The following is a 13,473-nucleotide window of genomic DNA, read 5'->3' as shown; positions in this document are numbered from 1 at the left end:
TCGGTTGACATCTGTGTGTATAAGTATAAATATACACTTATTTACGTTTCTAATCTAATCCGAAGGTCTATTGCAACGAATCCCGCTCCGCTCTGACCCAAGAATTCCGCACTTTCTCTCCACCAGTCCTTCAAATACCTGGACTTCATGCCTTCAAGAAGTGGATTCAGGCTTCTTTACAGCACAGTCACCAGCAGGTCATTCCCGTCTAGCTTACCGATTTCCCATCACTGACACAAACCCTCCTTCAGGGCGTCCCCGTCTGGACTACAGGAGAAAGTTTGGGAGGCAGGTTCAACTTTTCAACTTGGCGGGGAATTCCTCTCCCTCTTACACAGCTTGTAGTGCGGGGGCGGCGGGGTGACAGCCCCAGTGCATGAATCAGCCACCCCTCAGGCTCCGCCCTGGAGGGGGTCGGCCGGACGCTCGCCCCGCATAAAGCGGGCACCCGGGCCGCCTGGAGCAGAACGCCGCGCACCTCCTCCCGCCAGGCGCTTTCTCGGACGCCTTGCCCGGCGGGCCACTGGACCCCCTGCACCATGGACCCCGCTCGCCCCCTGGGGCTGTCGATTCTGCTGCTGCTCCTGACGGAGGCTGCACTGGGCGATGCGACTCAGGAGCCAACAGGTATCTGGCTGCTCCGGGAGCCTCTCTCCCCAACTGGCGGAGAGAGCGCAGCGGGCCATGGGGCCCCGTGCACCCGCCCTCCAAGCCTCGCTTTCTTCAGGTCCCTGCCGCGAGCTCCGCGGGAAGGGGGGACTCGCTCCCAAGTTTGCACTTTCTCTGCAGAGGCCCCTCCGCTAGGAAGGGGACAGAACTCCCCGGGATTCTCCTTCCTCCTAGGAGCTACGCCTGACCACTTTCCCTGTCTTTTGCTCTCCTTCTGCCCCTTCTTCAGGAAATAACGCGGAGATCTGTCTCCTGCCCCTAGACTACGGACCCTGCCGGGCCCTACTTCCCCGTTACTACTACGACAGGTACACGCAGAGCTGCCGCCAGTTCTTGTACGGGGGCTGCGAGGGCAACGCCAACAATTTCTACACCTGGGAGGCCTGCGACGAGGCTTGCTGGCGGATAGAAAGTAAGTGCCCCGGGCGCACCCAGGACTCCTGCGCTCCTTGCGCCGGCGGCTGGTAGCAACTTCGCCAGTTTCCCACGTCTCGGTTTCTACAGGAAGCTGTAGCCTGGGTTTTCTCAAGTGTTAAGCAAACCTCATGGTTTTCAGTTTCTCAAAAATAATCACGAATTTACAACCACTAATACATTTTCTGTCTCCCAGCTGACATTGATCATAATTCAGTGCCTATGCGGACTCAGGGAAAGATTTGTTCCTTCACCATAGGGTATAATAAATGCAAGAGAATAACGTGTTAGGTGCAACATAAGTGCTTCTCTGTGTTTTTCTTTAGTTCCAAACCTATGATTTTTATCTCTTCTACAGTACATCATTTCCTCCTGTCGATTATCCATCAATCTGAAATACTTTTAGTGGATTTTATTATTAAAGTGTGACTTAGCTCATTATATAACTCTACTTTTGTCCCGATACCCAAACATATGTTGGATTAGTTGCGGGATATGGTGGAGATTCATAATACTGTTATATTTTACTTTATTTTTAATTTTTAGATTATATCTGTTAAGGCCTGTAAGAGAACATGGGGCTTTGCGATTCAAGGAACTGAGCCAGGGGAAAATGCATATTCATGTGAATAAGCTTTGATTAACTGCATATGTACAATCAGAGAACACCCAGAGAAAACAGTGTCTTTCTACGGAACTTGAAAGATACATCATAGCTGAGTTAGCTCTGAATACACTGTTAGAAAAAAGAAAGAAAAAAGTAAATATCTGGATTCATGGGAGTATTCTGGGGATTTACTTTCCCAACACTAATACGACTTCTCTACCCCCATACAATGTTGCTGAATATACAGTGAAGTTTTGAAAGTAATAAGAAGGCTACTTTGCCTAACATTGTTCTATTACTCTCTTTTTCCTAGAAGTTCCCAAAGTTTGCCGGCTGCAAGTGAGCGTGGACGACCAGTGTGAGGGGTCCACAGAAAAGTATTTCTTTAATCTAAGTTCCATGACATGTGAAAAATTCTCGTCTGGTGGGTGTCACCGGAACCGGATTGAGAACAGGTTTCCAGATGAAGTTACTTGTATGGGCTTCTGTGCACCAAAGAAAAGTAAATACGATTTTTATGGTACTTCTATTTCACTTTTCTAAAAAGACATTTGGGTGGAAAAAACTCAATTTGATGCGAAATTAACATGGTGTGCATTCTCATGATTTCACATTACTTGACAAGTTAATGACTTTTCAAACTCTTAGGACTGGAAAGTGACAAAGCCATGATTCCAATTTTTGCTTTCTGCTTCTTCTGATTTGTTGTTGTTGTTGTTGTTTTTGAGACGGAGTCTCGCTCTTTCGCCCAGGCTGGAGTGCAGTGGCACAATCTCGACTCTCTACAACCTGTGCCTTCCGGGTTCAAGTGATCTCCTGCCTCAGCCTCCTGAGTAGCTGGAACTACACACAGATGCCCACCACCATGCCTGGCTATATTTCTTTCTTTCTTTCTTTCTTTCTTTCTTTCTTTCTTTCTTTCTTTCTTTCTTTCTTTCTTTCTTTCTTTCTTTCTTTCTTTCTTTTCTTTCTTTCTTTTTTTGTATTTTAGTAGAGAGGGGGTGTCACCGTGTTAGCCAGGATGATATCGATCTCTTGACCTTGTGATCTGCCTGCTTCGGCCTCCCAAAGTGCTGGGATTACAGGTGTGAGCCACCGCACCTGGCCCTGAATTGTTTCTTTAGAACTATGTCTCATCTACTCAATTTACACATAAAAGATTAAAGTATTCATTAATGAATGTTATGACCTCAGATTTGTACAGAATCAGTTATACATGTGAGATAGTGGCATATATGCAGAATTAAGATGGTGAAACTTGAAAATTTATAAAGTTTTCAGTTAGATTTCTGTATTCTTTAGTAATTGCAAATTGCAGCACAAACATCTCTGCACTTTTCTGTCCTATCCATTTGTTACCTCTCCCACCACCACACCTGAATCATTGAAATGATGGTCTCTTGAGTAGTAGTTAATATTTGCAGAGGGAGACAATACAGAGATTTCCCCCAGACACAGAGATTTTTGAAAAGTTCAACAAACAAGGAAAACTTGATTTGGCAGAGAATTTGATAAAGCTTTATGGCTATACTGTGTTGAATATGCAAACTCTTGAGTTAATGTGGTGATGGTTGCTGTGGATGTTCTCTTGTTTGTGTAGATATAAATGTTTTGCTCCAGTGGTTACCTGGAAATTAGTATGCATATATTCTTGATTAATAATGGAATGAGAGCTGTTAAAAACATTAAAGCAAAACTACCAACATGACAAAATGTACCAAATCATGCCACATATTGTCCTTGAAACTTACCCCAGTTTTACCTAACCATATCTGGTATTTGGGTTTAACTTCTTTTTACATTTAAAGGATACAAAGATGTAGCTTCAGAAGAAATTCTATCCAGTTTACAAAAATTTAGAATTACCAAAATATAGCATGTAAGCTTACCTGCAATTTGAAGCACATCTTTTTAAAGGTTTAGTATGATATTTTGGATTCAGACTGAGGCTTCTATGGGATTAGATTTTCTTCAGTCACTTCAATAATCACCATACTTTAAAAATTCTGGTATTATAACATTTCTAATTTTCTTCTCTTTTTTATAAAGGTCCATCATTTTGCTACAGTCCAAAAGATGAGGGACTGTGCTCTGCCAATGTGACTCGCTATTATTTTAATCCAAGATACAAAACCTGTGATGCTTTCACCTATACTGGCTGTGGAGGGAATGACAATAACTTTGTTAGCAGGGAGGATTGCAGACATGCATGTGCAAAAGGTAGTGAATGTTTTCTTATTCTACCTTTAGATAAACTTTATAAATAACTTATCAGCAAAATTGTATTTTTATTTATCCATTTTACTAATAGCAAATTGCCATTTCTAGACTATTTCTACATAAGTATCTCCACAGTGTTAATCAGTTTTGTCAAAATGCTTTTACTGGCTAGCTGCAGTAGACAGTAGCCATATTTTCATATCTTAAAGGTAAAATATTATTAACTGAGCGTATAATGAGTTTTGACTTCACAGTCCTTAAAAACAAGATGAAGTGAGCTCAATAACTGTGTCAGAAATAGTGATTTATAGTGAGCCTACAGACTGGAGATGTATGATTTTCATTGTTGTTTTATTGATTGTAGCTTTGAGAAGGAAAAAGAAGATGCCAAAGCTTCGCTTTGCCAGTAGAATCCGGAAAATTTGGAAGAAGCAATTTTAAACATTCTTAATATGTCATCTTGTGAATGCTTATTTGCCTTTATGGTTATATCTGAAGAATAATATGACAGCATGAGGAAACAAATCATTAGTGATTTATTCACCAGTTTTATTGATACAAGTCACTTTTAAAAAATTTATATATTTTTTATACATAACTAGCTGCTATTCAAATGTGAGTCTACCATTTTTAATTTATGGTTCAACTGTTTGTGAGACTGAATTCTTGCAATGCATAAGATATAAAAGCAAATATGACTCACTCATTTCTTGGGGTTGTAGTCCTGATTTCAGAAGAGGATAATAACTGAAACAACATAAGACAACATAATCATGTGTTTTTCAAGATATTTGAAAATATAAAGGACTAGCAAATAAAACTCATTTTGCTTTAAAAGTTGGATTATATTTTAGGCCCAAGAAGATGAAGTCGCAGATTTACCAACACTTTAAAAATATTACTCCCATTTTATTGTGTTAGATTGCAGTACAGTGAGTGAATAAGGGGATTTATTTAAAAGATCATAACTTTCTTGACTGATTTAAAAAGCTGATCAGTTTATTAAAGCCAGAAATGTTCTCCTCTGGGAAAACAATTTCTATCTATTTATCTACCAATCCCCACTCACATGTATATATTTGTGTTTACATATAGATAGATGGAAGGGTTTTCCTGGTGTTACATTATTTCCTAAGACATAGTGGGTTGGAGACCACTAAAGTTATAAAAAACCAAGGAAAGTAAAGTTTTTCAAATGTTTGTACTGTTTATTTATATAGACCATGCATAAATTTAATAATTTAAATTTAACCAGTAAATTATCATTGATTAAATATGGTCATTCCAATGAAACAGGTTTTTTCTTTCTCTGTAATATAATAAAACAATTTTTCAAAATTCTTACATTTTCATGGCAAGATTAAGATATTTAAAAGTATACCCCTTATTTGGCAGAATTACAAATGCATTTACCTTTTGCTTGAACAATCTTTCATTTAAAAATTTATCCCAGTTATTTTGACAAATAGGTATATGCCTGAGAACTTTGAATGATGCTGAAAACTAGAAGCAAACCAGGTACTCATCAATTGGGGACTGGTTGAAGATTTTATGGATGAGGAGTTAGCAAAATATCTATATATGCATATCTTTGAACTCCCAGGATACATAAGAAATACAGGGCCTAGAACAGCATGAATAAACATATATACAAACATCACAGAAGATACTAAAGATATTAAAAATGTTTACCTGTAAAGGGATGGAGGGAACAGAGGGGTGGACAGTTGTGGAGATAATATTTATGTAAATATACCTGTTATATGGTTTTGATCTTGGACCATGTAAGTATTTGACTTAATTCATAATCAAAATTAAATAAAAAAGAAAAAGCATTTCTTTAAACATTCAAACCCAACTGAATACCAAATAGTGGCATAACTGCACAAAGGATATATACTTATTTTCAATGACTTCAAAAATTAATATGAGAATATCATTTGGGAAATATAAAGGTCAAAAAATTCTGAAGACATCTCAAAATGCATTTTAAAATTTATTATTACTTTTTATTTGAATAGTTTTGGAGTTACAAGTGGTTTTTTATTACATGGATGAATTATATTGCAGTGAATTCTGAGATTTTAGTGCACTCTGAAGATGCATTTAGTAGTCTCATTGTTAATAGTAATACTGGTGTTATTTTGAACCTATTGTATCTAGAATACTATGCTGTAAGAAAACAAGTAATTACATTTCTTTAGAAGTCAGGATTTTCAGCGTTAAGAGAAAATGAGATACAAGTATACAATGAAAGAAATTAAGTAAAAATCTTTGACTTAAATTGGAGTTAGAAATAGTCATATAAATTAATAACTGATTTTCTCTATCAAAAAATCTGTATTTCCCACTTTTCCATTGAAAAGTCCTTGAAGTAATGACAACTCAGTAGTAGTAGTTACAATTACCATCCAGACTGTGGTCTCTCCATACTCTTACCCACTAAAAATAACCAGTGCTCTTAGGAGAAGAGCTGAATCTAGGTCTGGGGCAGGAAATATGTAAGATAAGCTTGGGCCATCTTACTCCAGTAATCAAGGAAGCTATCAAAGACTAATGAATCATGTCACAAAAACAGAAGAGTAATATTAAGGAGCTCCCACTAGCCTACAATGAGACAATATGATCATCAAAACAAATAATGACCACAATGTATATAAATACATAGAAATCTGAATTTATGATTATACACACACACACACTCACCTCCTTTGTACCTTTTGGAGGTTTCTAGGACATTATCTCATTAATTTGAAAACTGATGAATTAACAGAAAGAATAAAGCATTTATCCTTTTTTTTGTTTATTTTTAAAAACTGTACCACAGGGAAAATAGTATATGGATGTCATTGATATAATTCCACCTAATATATGTATTAAAATGTTAGAAAATACCCCTAACGAAAATATGAATATAGGTAACCATCATCATTGGGTGCTGAAACCATTGTATGAAAGGGGACAGTCTCATGGGAAATCAGGCTAATGTCTCTGAACTCACAGATCCTTCTGACATCCATAATAGTTTAGTCATAGACATTATTTGCTTCCTGATATGATACAATAATAAGTGGACCCTCCCCATCAAGTATTCTTGGAGAAATAAAATACAGTCAACCCAAAGATAGTCAAGCCTCTAGATCTCACTATCATATTGCCAGATTGTAGGGAAATACTGGGGATATAGGAACAAATTATAAGAAACCAAGGAAAGTAAATCCTTAATGTTGGACACTCTACAGGACAAATACCCTGGTTTCTCCATATAAGTCAATAAATTTTTTTTTGAAAAAACAGCGGAGCAGAGGTAGTGCTTTAAGAAAAAAGATAATAGATAGCAATGACAAAAAGCAGCATGCCATTAAAAGGTTGGTTAAGGCCTGAATTTATGACTGTTTTTGGTGGGAATAATTATAGGAATAGGATCTCATGTGTGTTATGGGGATGCAAAGTGAGTGAGTCAGAGCCTTTAAGGATTCTGGGGGCTCCTAGAAACCCCAAAGGGAAGCTGGATTTGGTATTTTCTCCCTTTATCTCCCATGTAGCCAAAGCCCTTAAGGGATCATGGATCCAACTCAGCCTACATTTACATCTCTTTGATCAACATGGATAGGAAGTAGATATTTTGGATGAAATTATTCTAATGCCCTATTACCTCTGCAGTGTTAGTTTAATTAAGAAATACATAAAGTGGTCACAGGACATTCTGCAGTCAAAGGGAAATTCCTTCTTACCACAATCATTGTGAAGGCAAGTCGTAGCTGTGGTTTCACAGCCTAATTAAAAGGAATGTCTCATTCTGTGACACAAAAAGTCAAAATAGGAATGGGATGGCTTTTAATAAGACAGTATTTTTTAAATTATCCTGGACTACCACTGATGTGTCCCCTCTGCACACACATTGTCACAATATTTAACCATAGAAACGGCAATGGAGGCCTCCAAATTGCCTGGATCACAGCACCCTCAAGTGTGCATGCTGTCTCCCCCAACAGTCCTGTTAGGCTTTTAGCTAACAATCTTATCCAGTCAGAGAATATCCTATGGAGTGTCTGTCCATATATTGTAATAATGTCTGTAGACATTTTAGCTCTGGTGCATCCAGAGATAAATCTCTAGGGTGTCCCCAAGGATCTGACCTAAAATAATCAGCGTGAGAAGGATGTCTCTTCATCCTTCATCAGCCTTCTTATGACCTGATGGACTTAATTGTAGTGGCAGGAACTTATCTTTACAAGCTTCAGGTTTCCAGTAAAATTTAGGTCCTGTGATAAAAATAAGGAAAAGTAGAAAAGTACAGAGTTGTAGATTTAAAATGTCCTTTGTCCCTATATATTGTTATAAACTTAGATATGGAAGCAGGCAAACATGGGTATCAGAATCATCCAAAATTATTTCTTCTCCCTTCATCCACATAATCAATTGTTCACCAATTATACCTAAGTAAGCCTTTCCTAATCCTCTTCTTATGCCGGAAAAATTAAAACACTCTGGAGTTTTTCTTCCAATCTGTGTCTGCCTCATATCCAGTCATCTACACTGATGCCAGGGTAATCCTGGAAAGAAAAAAATATGATCAGTTTACTCCTTTGCTTAAAACTCTTCAGTGGTTTCCTCTGGAATCTTCACATGCTGTCCAAGCCCCTTGTGTGTCATTTAATAATTCCTTTGCATGTACCATAACATTCTTTTCCAGATCCATCTCTCATTATCTGTAACCTATAATACAGTTGCACTAAATTATCTGAAGTTTCCAAAGCATGTCATACTGCTTTACTTTTCTGCAATGTGGTTCTGAAATTTTGTGCATGAGAACCATCTTTAGAGCCAGGTACACAGCAGGCTTTTATGCCCCGTGCCCAGGGGTTTTTACTTAGTGGGTTTGAGCTGGCGCTCAAAGATGCACATTTTAAACAACAACTCCAGACGATTAGGATGTACACTTTACTTCGGACTTTAAGGAACACTTTTTTTAAGCTTTACCATAAGTTTCTTTCTTTGAAAAAAGTATCATTCCCTCCTTGCAACTATTTAGCAAGTTGAATCTTCTCCTTGTTGATGAAGTATTCCTTGCCCAACCTGAAGCAGGTTTAATCATTTCTCCTATGGGCTTGCCTAAACCTAGAGCAACTTCCTAGTTGTACTACTGCAGTATTTAATTATTTTCCTTGAAGTTTTATTCTTAGGATATCTGAGTCTTTCATGTAAAATTAATGTTATTTTTTATTTCAAAATATATTATTAAACTTATTGTATACTGTATAGAAAATTAAATACATAAGGATAAAAATAAAAGCAATGCAGAATTTTACCACCAAGTGATGAATAACTCCATTTCTGTTCTCTTAAGGTAGAAATAACTTAGTAAAGACGTATACACATTTTAATGTCCTTAGTATACACTGAGAAAGTGTATTACAAATTATATCAATCTATCCCCAAATAAAATGCATGAAAAGGCCAATACATTAGGCATAAACAGAAAATATTAATAAATCACTTCACTTTAATTAAACGGTATTTTAGTTTATCCTTGTTTTATTTGGTATTTCCAAGATTATTATAAAAGTTGAACATTTTTGGTTATGTAAATTTAGGGTGTACAAAATGGTATATTGATATACATATTTGTAGTGAAATGACTACTACAGGTAAGCAACTTTAACATATCCATCAAGTTCTGTAGTTGCTAGTTGCTTTTTTCTGTCTTTACTTTTTGCTAAGAGCACCTAAAATCTACTCTTGAACAAATTCTCAACATGCAGTATTAATAACTATAGTCCTCCTGCTGATATTAGATCTGTAGACTTGTTTATCTTAACATAACTACACGTCAGTACCCTTCAATCAACATTGTCTCGTTTTTCTCCCCTTCCCTGTCCCTGGTAACCACTACTCTACTGTTTCTAGATATTCAACTTTTTTTCTTTTTCATTCCACACATAAGTGAGATTGTGCAGTATTTTTCTTTCTGTATCTGGCTTATTTCACTTAGTATAGTATCCTCTAGATTCATACTTGTTGTTGCAAATAGCAGTATCTCCTTTTGTAAGACTGAATAATATTTTACTGTATGTATACATGTGTATGTGTATATGTATAAGTGTATGCCTGTGTGTATACATATCTCACAACTTCTTTATCCACTTACTCATGTATGGGCACTTAGATTGTTTTCCTATCTTGGCTGTTGTGAATAATGCAGTGAACATGGTGGTGTAGATATGTTTTTGAAGTACTGACTTTATTTCTTTTGTGTATATACCCAGAAGAGATATTTCTCGGTCATATGGTGGTTGTATTTTCATTTTTTTGAGGAACATCCATATTATTTTCTACTATGTCTGTACCAATTTAAATTCCCAACAGTATACAAGGGTTCCCATTTCTTCACACCCTTCCAAACACCTCTTGACTTTTTCATAATAGCCATCGTAACAAGCATAAAGTGATATCTTTGTTTATTGTTATTTTTTAATTACAAAATTTTTTTAAAGTCCGGGGGTACAAACGCAGGTTTGTTGCATGGGTAAACTTGTGTCATGGGGGTTTGTTGTACAGATTACTTCATCACCCAGGTATTAAACCTAGCATCCATTAGTTATTTTTCCTGATCCTCCCTTTCCTCCCGCCCTACACCCTCCAAAAGGTCCCAGTATGTGTTGTTCCCGCTATGTGTCTATGCATTCTCATCATTTATCTCCCACTTGTAAGTGAGAACATGCGGTGTTTGAGTTTCTGTTTCTGTATTAGTTTGCTAGGCATAATGGCCTCCAGCTTCATCCACATCCCTGGAAAGGACATGATCTCATCCTTTTTTATGGCTGCATGGTATTCCATGGTGTATATGTACTACATTTTCTTTATCCAGTCTATCACTGATGGGCATTTAGGTTGATTCCATGTCTTTGCTGTTATGAATAGTGCTAAAGAGCTTCTGCACAGCAGAATTGATATCTTATAGTGGTTTTGAGTTGCATTTCCCTCAGTAGTTAATGATGTTAAGCACATTTTAATATACTTGTTGGCTATTTTATGTCTTCTTTGGAAAATGTCTGTTTAGCTCTTTTGTTCATTTTTTACTAGGTTATTTGGTTTTCGTTTTTACTGTAGATTTGACTTGTTACATATTTTGAATATTAACCCCATGAGGTGTATGTTTCACAAATATTTTCTTCCCATCTGTAGGCTTACTTTTCATTTTGTTAATTGCTTCCTTTGCTGTGCAAAAACCTTTTAGTCTGATGTAGCACCACCTATTTGTTTTTGCTTTTGTTGATTAATCTTTTGGGTTGATATCCAGGAAATTATTGCCAAGTTCAATATCAACAAGATTTTCCCCTATGTTTTCTTCTAGGAGTTTTTTGTTTGTTTGTTTCTGGCCTTATGTTTAGGTATTTAATCCATTTTGAGTTGATTCTGGTGTATGGATATCCAGTTTTCTCAACTCCATTTATTGAAAAAAACTAATCTTTCTTCATCATTTCTTCTTGGTGGCCTTGTTGGAAATTAGTTGATCACATGTGCTTGGGTTTATTTCTGGGCTGTCTATTCTGTTCCATTGGTCTATGTGTGTGTTTCATGCCAATACCATACTGTTTTGATTACTATTGCTTTGTAGTATAATTTGAAATAAGAACGTGTGATGCCTCCAACTTTGTTGTTCTTGCCTTCATTAATAGATTTACTAACTGCATTTATAGTAATAAAAATCCTTTATTGTCTTTATATGTACCTGTGCCAACATACACAAATTAATATAATACACTATATTCAGGGAATGAAACATAAAAGCTATACAATTATCTCAATAGATGCAGAAAAATACTTAACAAAGTTCAACATCTTTTCATGATACAAACTCTCAACAAAATACATATAGAAGAAAATTTCCTCAACATAACTAAAGCCATTTATAAAAGCCAACTGGCAACATAATTTTATTTGAAGTTTTAATGACCATGGATCAATTTTCTCTTTTGTAGCCTAATCTGATTTTTATATTCATATCTCTTAAGGCATATGCAATAGAAATTGTATGTTGACACTACCTTTAAAGCCCAGGCTCCTTAACCTATACATGCATTTGTAACTGTATCTTACCTGTTATTTAATGCTAAAAGATGGAAAGGTTTTCCTCTAAGATACGGTACAAGGCAAGGTAAAAAGATGCCTACCCTTTGCACTTCTATTTGACAGTTCTATTAAAATTGCTGGAAATACTAGCAAAGACAATCAGATAAGAAAAATAAATAGAAGTCATCCAAATGGGAAAGAAAGTAAAATTATCTTTGTTTGCAGATGATATGATCCTCTGTGTAGAAAATCCTTAAAATGCCACAAAAATTGTTAGAACCAATGATTGAATTAGTAAAGTGGCAGGATACAAAATCAACATCAAAAACCAGTTGCATTTATTTACATCAATAATGATCTATCTGTAAAAGAAATCAAAATGATCAGAGTTTTATAAGATAATCTGTGGAAAAATATGTAAAAGTTCTTCTGATATTATACCATTCTTGAATTTGAAAGGTACCACCTATTTGTATATTATTTTTTAAATGCATTGCTAGATTTCGTCAGTTATATTTTAAGTGTATTGAATCTATACTCATACATAACATTGTTAGATGTATTCGCAGTGAACTGCAACTTTTACCATTATGTTTTTAGTATTTGCTGTATTTTTCTTTTTATTGAACTATCAAAGAAGTTTTCTACATTACTTTCATGTATAAAATCATTTATATATAACATTTATACATAAAATCATCTTATATAAAAATTATACATAAATAATTTATGAATAAATGATCTTACATTATTTCTACATTAGAGTTGTTATTGAGATTTTCTTTGTGACTTAATGTAAGATCAATTTGCATATGCTATTGAGAAGAAAAGATATTGCTTTCATTGGAATATATATTTGTTATCACTATATATGTGTAATCTTATACTTATTTAAAAAATATATGTATATATACATATATCCAAATATGTATCTATCTGCCAGTGCTTGTTAACGATTACAGACTTTATGTTTGAATGTTACATCAACATTTTTCTCTGTTGCATATTTTAGGACTATTTTCATCAAATTAAACAACTGAGTTTCACTTTCTTTTTCTTACACTAGTTGTACGTAAATGTTGCCTGACTTTCTGTTCATTCTAAAGTGTCTTGGATTTTCCAGGATCAGCAACAACAAGCATTCCTATGATAAATTATGAGGGGTTTCGGCAGCTTGCTAGGTTGCTTAGTTCAAGAGCACTCTTCTGAGGGTGAATGGAAGTACAATGCCTTTAATAAATGATGACTTTTTTACAAGTTGATATGTCTTCCACTTGTTATTTTCTTTTTTAACTTTCTATGAGATCCTTACTTTTCACCACTTTATTTCTTCTTTGCATTCACTATCAAGTCTCTTTCAAAGGGATGTCTACTTTTTTAGGTTGTGTCGCACCCCACCCTAAGCAATGCCTTCTCACAAGGTTGCCACCTCTCTGGTCCTGCAACTTTCTTTTTTTTTTTTTTTTTTTTTTTTTTTTTTTTTTTTT

The 13,473-nt window shown here is 35.7% G+C and overlaps 1 protein-coding gene across 2 annotated transcripts in view; it reads left to right on the top strand.

Moving 5' to 3' along the window:
• The first annotated feature begins 226 nt into the window (after positions 1-226).
• The window catches only part of TFPI2 (tissue factor pathway inhibitor 2), a 25,831-nt gene continuing 12,584 nt past the window's right edge, over positions 227-13,473 (top strand). Inside the window, exons 1-5 of one of the 2 annotated variants that reach the window (XM_017854966.1) lie at positions 227-627; positions 899-1,081; positions 2,004-2,192; positions 3,740-3,910; positions 4,275-5,110. In XM_017854966.1, coding sequence (XP_017710455.1) covers positions 540-627; positions 899-1,081; positions 2,004-2,192; positions 3,740-3,910; positions 4,275-4,351 — 708 coding nt within the window. In that variant the 5' untranslated portion in view covers positions 227-539 and the 3' untranslated portion in view covers positions 4,352-5,110. Of the gene's footprint in view, positions 628-898; positions 1,082-2,003; positions 2,193-3,739; positions 3,911-4,274; positions 5,111-13,473 lie in introns of those variants that run through there. The other variant, XM_017854967.1, reaches the window with a different exon arrangement.

Source organism: Rhinopithecus bieti, unplaced genomic scaffold (assembly GCF_001698545.2).
Source record: "Rhinopithecus bieti isolate Rb0 unplaced genomic scaffold, ASM169854v2 scaffold_39006, whole genome shotgun sequence".
Lineage (NCBI taxonomy): Eukaryota > Metazoa > Chordata > Mammalia > Primates > Cercopithecidae > Rhinopithecus > Rhinopithecus bieti.
The sequence above is the reverse complement of the archived record's forward strand: the minus strand, read 5'-3'. Positions and strand labels throughout refer to the sequence as shown.